The sequence below is a fragment of the Coenobita brevimanus genome, chromosome 110 (genome assembly GCF_032717465.1).
Source record: "Coenobita brevimanus isolate Jiangsu-jjx chromosome 110, ASM3271746v2, whole genome shotgun sequence".
In the NCBI taxonomy this organism is placed as follows: domain Eukaryota; kingdom Metazoa; phylum Arthropoda; class Malacostraca; order Decapoda; family Coenobitidae; genus Coenobita; species Coenobita brevimanus.
Genome location: NC_137063.1, coordinates 9429809 through 9444806, shown reverse-complemented (window position 1 = coordinate 9444806; position 14998 = coordinate 9429809). Strand labels below are relative to the sequence as shown.

Sequence of the window (14998 nt, the reverse complement as noted above, 5' to 3'; positions counted from 1 at the left end):
AAAAATGTTTGGATAAGGAGAGATGCAAATGAGGAAGAAAGAGCTAAGATAAAGGAGTTAGTACAGGAAGCAAAGGTAAAAAAACGAACAAAGAACGGAGGGAAAGAAGACAGTGTTTTATTGGACAGTCATGGATCAGATATTAAGGAAGTGGTACCGGTGGAGAGAAGGAGAAAAGAGGGTATAAAAAACATCAAAAAGAATTGGAAGGTGGCATATACTAATGTTGAAGGTTTAATATCGGCAAGGCTAGAAATCAACGATTTTTTGAGGGTGCATGAACCTTATGTTATGTGCTTTGTAGAGACCAAATTAAGAGAAGATATTGATGTTCATATAGAAGATGGTAAATGCAAACTATGAAGAAGAGACAGAAGAGAAAAATTGGGAGGAGGAATGATGATAGCAGCGAAGAACAACATAAATGTAGATACCGTGGAAATGGGAGAAGGCAGGGCTGAAGTGATAAATATGAAATTAGAAACTGAAGAGAATAGCAGGAGAGATATGACAGTAGTGTATGTTCCCCCTAAGACAAGAGCATGGAGTGATGATGAATACCAGGAAATGTTGTCAGACATGGCTAGCTATTTACAGAAAATGATTGAGAAAAGTAACAATATAATTTTAATGGGTGACTTCAATCGTAAAGAGGTGAACTGGGAGGAATGGGACTCACGAGGCAGCAAAGATTCATGGGGCACTACATTATTAAATATTACAATGAACAATGTGATGACGCAATGAGTCAAAGAAGAGACACAGTTCCGAGGTGAGGACACACCAGCAAGACTAGACTTATTGTTTACCAAAGAACCCGATGTAAAAGAATCCTTGGAATATCTGTGTCCTATTGGCAAAAGTGATCATGTGGTCATTGAGTTCCAGATGATAACAGGGAACGTGGAGCCAAGAGACGAGCTTTATAGGCAAGAAAGATACAACTTTGGGAAAGCAAATTTTACAGGATTGATAAAATTTTTCGAAAATGCAGATTGGAGAAAATTCAGAGAAACAAGAGAGATACAGAGGAAGTGGGATGTTTTTCTAGACTTCTATAATTCGGAAGTGGAAAAATTTGTGCCAGGAGTAAGGGGGAAAGAAAACAGAAAAAAGGAGTGGTTTAATAGAAGGTGTATGATAGCAAAAAGAGAGAGAGATAAGGCATGGAACAATTGGAAAACGAGAGGTAATAACAGAACAAAGGAAGAATATAAAAGAACTAGAAATGATTATACAAGAATGCGTAGAGAGGAAGAAAGGAATTTTGAAAAAGGTGTAATAGATAAATGTAAGGATGAACCCAAACTGTTTTATAGATTTGTCAATGGCAAACTGAAACAAATGGAAGGAATCACCAAACTGAAAGTAGAAGGAGAGGTCTATAAAGATGCGGCAATGTAAACAGAAATAATGAACAAATGTTTCCAGTCAGTTTTCACTAATGAAAGTTAGTTTGTGGAAGGGGAGGGAGTGACTGGAAATGTAGTGATAAAAGATATAAAAGTGGAAGTACAGGAAGTGTATAAATTACTGGAAACTCAAGATGTAAGGAAAGCCCCAGGACCAGATGGAATCTCTAATTGGGTACTGAAGGATTGCAGAAAACAACTGGCAGATAAGATTCACAGCTTAATTGTGTTCTCTGGAAGAGGGGAAAGTGCCTCAAGAAAGGAAGAGGGCAAATGTGGTACCAATTTATAGGGGAGGAAACAGGGAGAACCCCTGAATTATAAACCAGTGTCCCTAACCAGCATGGTCGCAAAATTATGCAAAAGAATTCTGAAAGACAGATTGATAAAATATCTGGAAGAGATGAATATTTTGGGTGATAGTCAGTTTGGATTTAGAAGTGGAAGGTCATGTGTGTCCAACTTGTTGAGTTTTTACTCAAGAGCGATTGATGTGCAACAGGAGAGAGACGGTTGGGTGGATTGGGTGTACAGTATTTGGATTTGGAGAAGGCCTTCGACAAGGTACCCCATAAGAGACTAATGTGGAAACTAGAGCATATAGGAGGACTGAAGGGGAACCTCCTGGAATGGATGAGAGACTTTTTGACAGACAGACAAATGAGGACAGTAATAAAGGATAGGATGTCTGGATGGAGGGAAGTAACAAGTGGAGTTTCACAGGGCTTGGTGTTGGCGCCAATAATGTTCCTGATTTATGTAAATGATATGGTAGATGGAGTGAACAGTTATACAAGTCTGTTTGCTGATGATGCAAAGATCATGAGGAAGGTAGAGGTTGAGAAGGACTGTAAAATGCTGCAGGAGGATCTGGATAGGACACACGACTGGAGCCGGATGTAGGAAATGAAATTTAATGCAAAGAAACGTAAAATATTGGAAATGGGTAAAAGTACCTAGAGGCCATCATTGAATTATGTGATGGGTAATGAACCAATCACAAAAGTGAGAGAAGAGAAAGATTTGGGAGTGCTGGTCTAGGATAGTTTGTCATCTGAAAAACACGTTAACAAGGCAGTTAGAGAGACGTATAAACTCCTGACTAATATAAGAGTAGCTTTTCATTATATGGATGAGGAGATGATGAAAAAATTGATAAAATTGATAGTGGCCATGATTCGCCCCAGGTTAGAATATGCAGCAGTAGTGTGGTCCCCACACAAAAAGAAGGATATAAAAAAGATTGAGAGAATAAAAAGAACAGCAAACAAAATGGTCCCCAGTTTGGCAGATCTGTCGTATTGAGAGAGGTTGGAAAAGCTGGATTTGCCTTCCTTAGAAGAAAGGAGAAAAAGAGGAGACATGATTGCAGTGTTCAGGACCATGGTGGGAGTAGCTAAAATTGACAAAGAAGATCTGTTTGTATGGGATAAGAGAGTAACAAGAGGACACGGAATGAAACTCAAGAAACCAAGCTGCTTGAAGGATATCAAGAAATATAGTTTTCCTTACAGATGTATAGACCTGTGAAATAGTCTGGACAAAGAGATCGTCCAGTCAAAAAACTTAAACAAGTTTAAAGCTAAATCTGACTTATTAAGAAACAGAGACGTGACCCCACGAGTGTAGCTCATTTCCTGTACATCACAATTAGGTAAATACACACCTCTAACTATCCCTGTCTCTGACTCCCGCTCTCTCCCCCACTCTCGCTTTCAGACTAATTCTTACTAAGTTATTATTTCATAACAGTATGTTACTTTCAGTTTAAAGTAATGGAAAAAAATAATTACTATTGTATAAATAGCCTTTAAAAGAAAGCCCCAGTTCATTTCTACTTTCGTTTTTGTACATTTCTCAAACAGGTATCATTGAAAATATAATAAATCTATATAATATGTATCAATGGGAGGCCACATTTTTTTTGTCTTTTATTTACGTATGTTACTTTCAAATAGGTATACTCGGTAACAATGTAAAAGAACATTTGTTACATTATACAGTACATAGATTTTTCCTGTACCTTCGGCTCTAAGCTCCATTAAAGTGACACCAACATGTATATGATTTTTTTTTTTTTTTAATTTTCAGTATAAGTATATACTGACATTACTGGTACACAACCACTCAGGTTGACTAATATTATCAAAACAGTATATAGTGTATTGCTGTATCACAGATTTTTGCTAATCTTTCCTTCGTCTACCTTTTTCTTATCCAAAGTAGCAGGAGCACCGCTACATTTCGTATCAAGTAGCGAAACCCCTAATGCCACTACTTTTTTGAGCTAGTAAGGGGAATGGGAGTGCCGCTACTTTTCATTAGTAGCGTTCCCAGCATTGGTACTAAATAATAGTATACGTACATATATATATATACGCATGAGCTGGTCTAAACCGATTTCCTGCCCTCCCCCTCTCTCTCTCATAAATAGTACGAAGCAATACACACCCAAATCGCACTGAAATCATATGAGAGTGGCTGAAAGTGTTATTTTATATTATATTGTGAATTACCGTGATAAAATGCAAGTGATTTAGTGATATTTTTGCGATAATCATACAAGTCATGATGCTAAGCCCCTTAGCTACCAAACATTTTTGCGGTTGCAAACTGTGCAGTTATGTCATGAAATGACTCATGACATCATATCAAAAGCTTTATGAAAGTACAGTAAGTGGTAATAAAAGCAATTCATGAAGTCTGATAATGTTTGCAATGATTTTCCTTACAGTTACTGTCTCGCTAAAGTCTAACATAAACACTGGAATATCGTAAAAAAATCATAAGAGACTGGCTTGAAGTGTTTTATTTTTATTATTATTGCAATTACTGTGATGAGGTAACATGGCTGTAACCCTATTTTGTATGGAAAAAATCTTGTGGTTTGGTGGAAATTTCTGCCTCCCTGGGCTATTTCCTGCATCAGTCAAAACACATCTTGTATTCTCTCAAATCGTTCTCCATGCTTGGAGTGTCAATGGGCATGCAGTTTGTTGCAAACGATAGCAGAAAGACAGATGTTTGTCTGACAAAAATTTTAGCTCTCAAGATTAACGACGTAATTTAAAACACATATTGAAAACACAATTTTTTCCCTATTTCTCCACAATAAGCACTGTCAGTACGTTGTCATCACAACCGCTGTAGCCAAAGGGTTAAGGGGGGTCCAGGGGTGTTACTAAGGGGGGCAGCAGATATCAGCAGATTTTTAACATACACGGGTGTCTCTGTTATCTAACCCCTGTGGATGTTAAGGGAGCACTGTAATTACGAATTTTTTCTTGTCTGCTGCATCTCCGACAGGTGATTACTTACGTTTTACTACCTTAACCACTTCCTTCTCTACATTTTCTTGGTTTTCTTTCTTCTGTTGTTCTATAATCTCCTTTAGATTTATTTTCCTTTCTTCCTGAATTTTCATCCACCCCTCATCCTTTACTTCCTTATTGTGTTCATCTTGCATCTTTGTGTTTGATTCATACTCTTCAAGTTTACTTTTCATCTTATCCCTTTCTTCTTCTAATCTTTTATTTTCTTTTTTTTTTTTGCTGCTTTCTTTCATTTGAGGCTGAATTATTACTCACTTTTAATTCTGATATTTCTCTCTCTTGCTCTCCACCTCACTTTTCAATTCCTTAATCTCTTTCTCTTGTTGCAGTGTTCATTCCAGCAACTCTCTAATTACTGACCATACCTTTTTAATTCCTGGGCATTCCTCTCAGCCATTTTCTCTACACTGCTACTCTTGTCTGATACAGTTTAATACTCTCTCCACTCTGGTCTTCATTGGAGAAACCCGCAAATTCACCTGCACTTGGTTGTAAACAAAGGACTCTCTCCTTCTGCCATTGTACACCTGCATGAAAATTGTAAACTTCTACTGTGTCTTGTGTTCTTATTTGACTGAATCCTCCACTTTTTTCACTAATATTGGACAGGACCACCACTCATTCAGTTCACATAATCACAGCAGGTGGGCCTCTTTTTTGCCACTGCTTTGGTGCTTCCCCACAATCAGCTCGGAGCTACTCCTCTGTAGGCGATCCATGTGTGTGTGTGTGTGTGTGTGTGTGTGTGTGTGTGTGTGTGTGTGTGTGTGTGTGTGTGTGTGTGTGTGTGTGTGTGTGTGTGTGTGTGTGTGAGAGAGAGAGAGAGAGAGAGAGAGAGAGAGAGAGAAAGGTTGGGGGAGGGGTAATAGGGCAGTTTGGCTTTCTTGTCTCCGTCTCTGCTCCAGTGCCCTCCACCACCCATGCTTGTCTCCCTCCCTGTCCCCCCACCCTCCCCCACCCCCACTTGTCTCCCTCCCCATCCTCTCGCCCTCCAACACCCTTGCTTGTCTCCCTCTCATCCCCCCACCCTCCCCGACCCCCACTTGTCTCCCTTCCCCACCCCAGCTTGTCTCCCTCTCCATCCCCCCCACCTTCCCCCAACCCTACTTAAATCCCTCCCCATCCTCCCACCCTCCCCGACCCCCACCTGGTGCACTGCCAATTGCCTGCCTGGCTGTCCGTTGTCCTCAAGCATCTCAACACTGCATGTCCCACCCACCTTCCTGCATATGATGTTTGCTGTCTCTTTTTTTGCAATACTATTGTTTATGAGGTTAATAACATTACGTATGGTGTTCCTGTGTCAGTCTCTATTGTACCGAGAACATTTTATGCTGCTACATTGGGGTTTAGGGCCATTCCAAAGACTGGAAAGTCACTGAAACCAGAAATCCTCAGGTCCCAAGCTTGCCGATTAAAAGATCGTGTACCTGTACACACTTTTTATTTTTAACATATTTTTTTACTAACTCATTGATCATCAAGTTAATAACAGTGTCAAACCCTTTGGAGTGCAAATCCTTGACATGTTCTCTTCCTTACATATTTCATCTACCCAACTTCATCCCCTGTATGTTCCCTAGGTTCATCAATCTCTACACCTTGCTTTCTCATACACTCGTTTCTTATATTAAACCATACTCTTGGCCTATCACAGCTTCTCCAACCTTCAAACTCATTCATATGCACCCTTTTCACCATCTAACGTACATCTATTCTCTCAAAATGCCTGTACAGACTAGCACAGTCACTTCAACCCTACTGTCAACAGACTTCCTTATACCCACATCTTTCAGTCAACAGACCTCCTTATACCCACATCTTTCAGTCAACAGACCTCCTTATACCCACATCTTTCAGACAACAGACATCCTTATGCCCACATCTTTCAGTCAACAGACCTCCTTATACCCACATCTTGCAGACATCAACAACACTCTGCACCAAAATGCAAAGCTCTTTTTAAAGAAAAATGCTCACAGGCATCAACAACACTTTGCACAAATCTGTTGTACTCTTTTCATGGCACACTGCGCCCAGACATCAACAACACTTTGCATCCATCTGCAATGGAATTTTTAAAGCACAATTCTCACAGAGATCAACAATACTCTGCACCAATCTGCAAGCTTTTGTTCAAACATTTACTAAAGTCTCAAAACATACAGTAATTCCTCAATTATCTGATGCTACATTACATGACAAACACTGTTACCCAATACAAAAAAAAAAATCTGGCTGAATTAAAGCAATATCCATTTCTTACAGCATTAATCAACAGTGCACAGATAAACTCAATTTTTCAAACTGCCTGCCAACCACATACCACCACCACAAAAAAAAAAAAAAAAAAAAAAAAAAAAAAAAAAGTCACACTGTATGCCATCTAGGACAGGTGAACGCAAAGTTTGTCATGGAGTTTGTACCCTTTGTTGCAGCACCAGACTTTTGCAGGGGCTTAAGTTGCTTGCCCTTGTGGTGGCACGTGTGTGCATGGCTCCCATTCATACCAAGTGGGTGAGGAATATCCCGTCCCTCAAGAAACAGGAGATAATTTGGTGATTTGATATAAGGCAAGTGGATGAATTGCATGGTTAACACACTATAGCAACTCTTTGCCACTAACCATATGAGAATAATTAACAAACTCTTCATCACTATTAGTATGATGAGTAGCTGTATATTTTACTGTTAAATACTGTATTGTACTATATTGCATGTCTTTTTATTTACATTATTGTATGACTTTTTTCCATCATGACTTTATGCACTGCACATTAAATGTACGTTACAGTAATACTGTATAATTTACTTTACCATGAATTTTTATCAGGAAAACTTTATTTGGGGTTGTTTTTCAATGTGTGGATAGTTAAATAATACAATATGGGGTTTCTGTAGGGGTTGAAACCCCTACAGAGGGGCTGGAGGGGCAGTATGGCATTATCCACACACACACACACACACACACACACACACACACACACACACAAATGCATTATTAAATATGGCTTTGGCTGAATAATGATGGATAATCAGGGGGTTATTGTATCTGCAGCAAGCCTAGCCATGACCATCCTCATCACCATCTTATCCCATTTTTTACTGAATGGAATGAGGAGTACTGGAACCCTCCATTATGAAACAGGCAAGCAGGACCAACATCTATCTGACAGACTAAGTGAAATGGGCTATACCTCCATTCCTACATTATCTGAGCCTCCTGAAAATTATTGGCTCCATTTCCCAAAGAATAACCTATCAGGTACAACCACTGCAAAAACTATCAAATTATGGGGGGGGGGGTACAATAATCTCCTTGCAATCTTCTTCCAGTCTGTTACTGTACATTACTTCTTTTGCACTGAGGTAGATGGGGCACCCTTCTTCCACTCACTTGATGTAGTGCTACGTACGTCTTCCCTCATGACTCAATCTTTTTCTGTGTCTGGCCTCCTCTCTCCCTATTTTTCTCATCCTTCCTGTCACTGTTTCCTACTCTCCTTTTGACTTCAGGTGCCTCTGTAATGAGTGACAAGCCTAATGGTTTCCTGTAACACAGGAAACCATTTACAACGCTGGGTGGAAACCATATAACCAAATAACAGGGTGATGTGGAGCTTGCTATGATGCCCCTGTTACCTGGATGGGATGCAACTGTGGCACCCACCTGGGAACAAAACCTCCACACTAATTTAGGGCCTCGCTCTCAGCTGGGTACATCAGTTCACTGAATGGGAGGGCCATACAGATGTGGTTAATTTGCCTGTGGTTGATGGATCAGCTCAATCAGACAAACTGGGATAGCACAACAACAACTTTTGCATCCACAGCTTCCATACCATATTTCAACTTCCATTAATTTGCTGTCTTATGAGACTTTAGCCTGCCTCATCTTGTATCAACATATGTTACCTTCTTCACCTTCTTTGTCAGATTCATTCCTTCCATGTTGCCATACAAGCAATTAATAATGGATATTAAAATAAATTACAATAAGGATACTCACATGTGTGTAATGTACACAAGGTCACGGAAGGCTCCATCTGGGATCATTGAAATGTCGTTGCCATGCAGAGACCTGGAGTCAGAGAAGTTGTCAGATGAGAAAAATTTATTAAAGAGGTATATGAGGGAGGGGGGTGTGAGTTGGGAGCAGGGCAGTGAAATGGCGGGGGACAGGGCGACTTGGAGGCGATTTGTTTGTGGCCACCCCAAACGGGATTGAGGCGTCTGGCAATAGATAGATAGATAGATAGATAGACAGATATATATATATATATATATATATATATATATATATATATATATATATATAAAACACCATTATTTCTTACCATATATCAGTTTATGGCAAAAAGTAAATTCTGTATAGATATACCAGTACCAGTATACAATCCCACTTGGTGTGTTAAAAAGGTATCTGGATTGATGCCAGCAAATTAAGCGCATGGTATTTACAGGTTTTTTAGCCCAGTTTCCTTCAAAGAAGTTCCACCCCACAGCTACACACTTCACCCACTGTTGTCATTGCTGCTGGGAACTGCTGGGTGAAGAAGATAGCTGTAAGATGGAACTACAGCCCTGATCAAGTTAACTGGTCAGCTAAACTACCATAATAATGAAAACCCACAAATCCAAATAAAACAATAAATGGGAATAAATGTAACTGATTCAGGGCTCACAAACATACATTCACTCTTTTTTACCAAATAATGTACCAATACCCAAATAATAACTCCTAAATAGACTGGACAGACTGGATCAGCGATGTTTACACCAATTCTGTTACCACATTTTGGGGCATCTAAGATGCCTTTTTTTTGTCTAAAAATTGCCTTGAAATATCCCCATGTGTCCTCAAGGCAAGAGGTGATGAATTAGGCCAGAGTTAGCATGGCTTAATTTAGATGAAACCTTTATACAAATGATCATCTCACTGCCTGGCAATCACAGGCATTTTCTAGATTATAAACACTGCTGACTTAGTGCAAAAAAAACAACACACACTTGAGCACAATAAAAGTCTTCTCATTCGGCAGCTGGTCTTATGGTATTTCTGGTCTTTCGGCAGTTTTCATAAATAGTCCCATTACAAAAGTTCTCTGCTCTTCTGGCACATATGCTGTGCCAAATGGCCAATTCAGTGCTGCTGGCGCTAAATCTAGCACTTTTCATAATAATTTTCCGTCAATAAATATTAGATTTTCTTCTATATCTAGGGCAATATGAAGTCCAATTTAGCAAAAAATTTGATCAGCTCACCTACAGCTTAGTGCATTTTAAAGATGAGCTTAGCACTTTTGAAGGTTTTTGCTTGCCAAAACTGTATGTGCCGCCTGCCATCATGACTTGTGAGTTTCTGGCTTTGTGGGCGGTGCCTTTTGAAAGTTTGGAAACCATGTTGTGTTATTTTACGGTCATCTACTGTTCTCATGTTGTGCTATGGCCTCTACTGGTGGAAAGCCCACTGGTGTTGTGAAAAAATGCACCGCTCACTATCACCAAGAAGACTGAATTACTGAAAAAATTGGAGGTGGGTGTTCCAAGAAAAAGGACAATGGAAAATTTCTGTGTGAGCTCTTCCACTATATACGACCTTACGAAACAGAAGGCTGATTTAGTACTTTGGGTTGACCAATAATACTTGTTAGACACCATGATTGCATTGGGGTGACCGACCATGAATGCTAGAAACTTTTTGGCAGGTTTTCCTGGTTATTCGGCAGTTTCTGCTCTTTCGGTACCTGCCTGGTCCCGAAGACGCTAAAGGAGAGGACTTTAACTGTATGTACTCTGCAGATTTTGGAAACATGCCAGATAAACATAATATGCATTTATTTGTTTATAACTGATCATGTGGTGTACCGGTTTCATAGTAAAGTAGTTTAGTGGTATCTAACATACACCCTTCTCTAACAAGCTGTGCTCTCTGGTGAACTGCCAGCTACCCTTGTGAAAGACAATAAGACAATCACGATCACTTTGCTGGATATCCACTCGCTAATTGGCAAAACAATCATGCTCGAGAGATGCTAGCTAGTGTGACACTGCTAAGTCATCATAGACTTGTCACATGGAAATTCAATCACTTTTGTTAGGCTGGCTTCCCTTTCTCATACTGTATTTCATTTTATTGGAGAGATGATTATCAAAGAAGGAAACAGTCTTATGTTAGTGAAATGCAGGAAAAAGCTTTAATGTTATGAAGTACAGCCTGAAATTACAGCCATACTGCTATGACTAAGCAACTTAGGGCTCAGCCAATTATAGCACTTTGGTAAGAAAATGAAATAAATTTATTGAGTAGCATAGTTAAGACAAAACAGCAATAGCCTGATTATCCAGGCTATATGGTGTGAAAAGGTACCCAAATAGTCTGAAATCATGATTAATTCGGCGAAAACAAAACACAAGTACTATTAGACTGACCTATTAACCCCTCATTGGCTGCGGGCTCAGAAATTTGCATGCTTCCCTGGTCCCCAGGACCATTTCTTTAATGTTCTAAAATCAACTTTCTTTTTCTTTAAGATGTGAAGAAAATCATCTGGTGCACCTGGAAATGTGTTCTTTTGGATTCCCAAACCCATCCTGTGATTCGCTATGATTCGCAGAAGAGTCCATAAAATTACGGTGCATATCCCATATGGGTGAAAACATCTGAGATGAAGTGACCGCCTGACTGCTTGGGATAGTACCATAGGGTCATGTACGGTAACCATACCGGTGACTTTTGTTCCATTCCCATAAGTGTTCACGGTTTTTTACAGCTTATGTTAACTCGACATCACTGACACCAATACAGTAAAGCATGTTCAATGCCTGGACTATTAAGGGGTTAAGGAACATGATAATAACAACCGGAGGGAAATTTTTCAGCAAGAAAAGGTAATTTACCACTCTGAAAACGGTCAGAAAAATACAGAAAACAAACTGGAGGAATGTGAATTAAACTGGAAAGGTCTTTCTGCTGCTTAAAGCTGAGCATACATTCAGCATTCATGCTTTTATTTGTTATTGTGAATATGTGAGACAGAGTATTGATACAATAATGTCTTCCACCCCCCAACATCACCTTACCGTACCGGTGTCAGTGATGCAGAGTTAGCTATCTACCGGTATCTATCTATTGTCAGACGCCTTAATCCCATAAAGCGTGGCAACAAACAAATCGCCTCCATGACACCCTGTCCAATGCCATTTCACTGCCCTGCTCCCAGCTCAAACACCCCTCTCTCATATACCTCTCCACTCCATCCCTCCACCTCATCCCCAGCCTCCCCCTCTCCACCCCTCCACTTCACTTGCATACACTCTCCTCATTAGTCTCTTGTTCTCCATCTTCTCCACATGGCCAGACCACCTCAATGTATTTCTCCTAATGCTTTCTATCACATCCACATACACACTACAATGCTCTTTCACTTCTTCTTTTGTCAGTCTGTCTCCCCACATAACTCCACATGCTCCTCTCAGCTCATTTCCACTAATATCACTCTTTTACTTATGCCCTTCCAACAATGTCCAAGCTTCACTTCAATACAATAGGATTGGTATCACAATACTGTCATGTAGTGGCTTTTTTACTACATTGCTCACTTCCCTGTACCTTATCACTATTTTCAAAGAACCAGAAATCATTCTTCCCTGTTGTTCCCTTTCAAGCACTTCATCCTCTAAACTTCCATCCTTACTCATCACACAACCCAAGTATTTTGATGCACTCACATTTTCCATTTCCTCCTTACCCAGGCTCACCATACATTCAATGGCTTCATTTCTCTCAAAGACCATAACTTTACTCTTCCCTACATTCACCTTTAGATTTCGTTTCTTTCACACTCTCCCAAACTCATTCACTATGCCTTGCAGTTCCCCTACAACTTCACTTAACAATACAGTATCAACAGCAAACAAAAGTATAGGGAGCTTCCAAACTCTGCCCTCTCTCATTAAGGTCACTTCACCATTCACTGCCCTACCTTGTACCTCTTTTATAACCCCATTCATTTACAGACAAAACACCCCTGTTTCAATCCAACATTCAAATAGAAAAATTCCCTCAGTTCACTATCCACACCCAATGCAGCCTCAGCACCCTTGTACATACACTTCATGGCATTCAACAACTTCTTATTTACTCCATATATTTTTAATAATTCCCACATTCCTTGTCTATCCACCCTGTCATATGCTTTCTCCACATCCATGAAGGCTGCATACAACTTCTTTCCCTTTTCCATAAACTTTTCCACTACAAACCTAAGAATGAATATCTGATCTATACAACCTCTTCCCTTCCTAAAACCTCCTTGTTCTTCTCCAACTAATTCCTTTGTTATTTCCCTGGCTCTGTCAATAAGTATCCTACCATATCTATCTATCTACTGCCAGACACCTTAATCCCGTAAGGGGTGGCCACAAACAAGTTGCCCCCATGTCACTCTGTCCCCTGCCATTTCACTGCTCTGCTCCCAGCTCACACACCCCTCTCTCATATACCTCTCCACTCCATTCCTCCACCTAATTTTTGGCCTCCCCCTCCCTCCCCCCCTCCACCTGACTCACATACACTCTCCTCATCAGTCTCTTGCTCTCCATCCCCTGCATGTGGCCAAACCACCTCAATGTGTTTTTCCTAATGCTTCCTATCACATCCATATCCATACCACAACACTCCTTCACTTCCTCATTTGTCAGTCTGTCTCTACATGTGACTCCACATGCTCCTCTCAAATAACTCATTTCCATTGCTCTCACTCTTGACTTATGTCCCTCCAACAATGTCCAAGCTTCACTTCCATACGTTACAGCTGGTATTACAATACTGTCAATCAGTAACTTTTTCACTTCCATGCTCACTTCCCTGTTTCTTATCACTGCTTTCAAGAAACCAGCAACCTTTCTTCCTTGCTGTACCCTTTCAAGCACTTCACCCTCTAAACTTCCATCCTTATTCATTACACTACTCAAGTGCTTACATGCACTCACATTTTCCACATCCTCCTCATCCAAACTCACTGTGCATTCAGTGACCTCATTTCTCTTGAAGAACATAATATTACTCTTCTCTCTATTCACCTTTAGATTCCGTTTCTTACACACTTCCCCAAACTCATTCATCAAACCATATGCTTTACTTATTACACTAGGAAGACAAATGCCCCTATGATTACCACACACTTCTTTTTCCCTTCTTCCTTTGTCTATCTATCTATCTATATACCTAGGCTGCTTCCCCCACAGAAAGGGAGGTAGCAGAGACAGGACGACACACTCCCCATTTACTCAACCATTCAAACACATTCATTCACATCTTAGCCCCAAAGGGGAGACGGGACAGATCCTCACCACACTACACCGCACGAGGGTCAACTGCGCAGTGCAATCCGTGACATTCGTAGCAGGGCCCGACAGCAGAGCAGGTTTACCCCTGCCACATCATTATAGACCCATCCCCTTAGTGACCTGATTAGCTCATCAAACCAAATGCGGGAGAATATCCCCTCAGGACTGCGTCATCATTTATTCATTCACAATTTCTGTCATGCACAGCCACTCTTCCTTGCTCAACAGACATCCCTCTCGCATCCAGCGCTCTCTTCGCACTGTCCATCCACCCTACTTGTGGTGTCCCTCTCAGCCTTACACCTCTCACATCAAATCTAGTTATCTTTTTCACCAATTGCTCATTATCCATTCTCTCCATATGCCCAAACCATCGCAACACCCTCTGCTCAACTCGATCCGCCATCTCCCGAACAACTCCAGTTTTCCTTTGCACTTCATCGTTTCGCACACGATCCATACGTGTCACTCCACCCATACTCCTCATCTCCATTACATTCAAACTTTTCCTCGCTGCTACACCCATATTCCATGTTTCAGCCCCATATAATGCAGTCAATACCACAACACCCTCATACAGTCTTCTCTTTACATCCACTCTAAGTGAATGACATCTAAACACTTTATTCATTCCTCCCAGCACCTTTCCTACTTCATTCATTCTAAACTTCACTTCTGCATCTATTCTTCCATCCACAGCAACATGTGACCCTAAATACTTAAAACACTCTACCTCCTCAATCAACTCACCATTCAAAACTATATTCATCCCCCTACCATCTACCGACCTCGTACACTTCATCACTTTACTCTTATTCTCATTTACTTTCAATTTCCTCCTTTCACACACCCTTCCAAACTCCTCTACCAACTGTCTCAATCTCTCCTCTGAATCAGTCACCA

The 14998-nt window shown here is 40.4% G+C and overlaps 1 protein-coding gene across 1 annotated transcript in view; it reads right to left on the bottom strand.

Moving 5' to 3' along the window:
* sli (slit guidance ligand) overlaps window positions 1-14998 on the bottom strand; it is a 545686-nt gene that overhangs the window by 214532 nt on the left and 316156 nt on the right. The window contains 1 exon segment of the mRNA XM_080286150.1: window positions 8754-8825. Within this exon segment, the coding sequence (XP_080142276.1) occupies window positions 8754-8825 (72 nt within the window).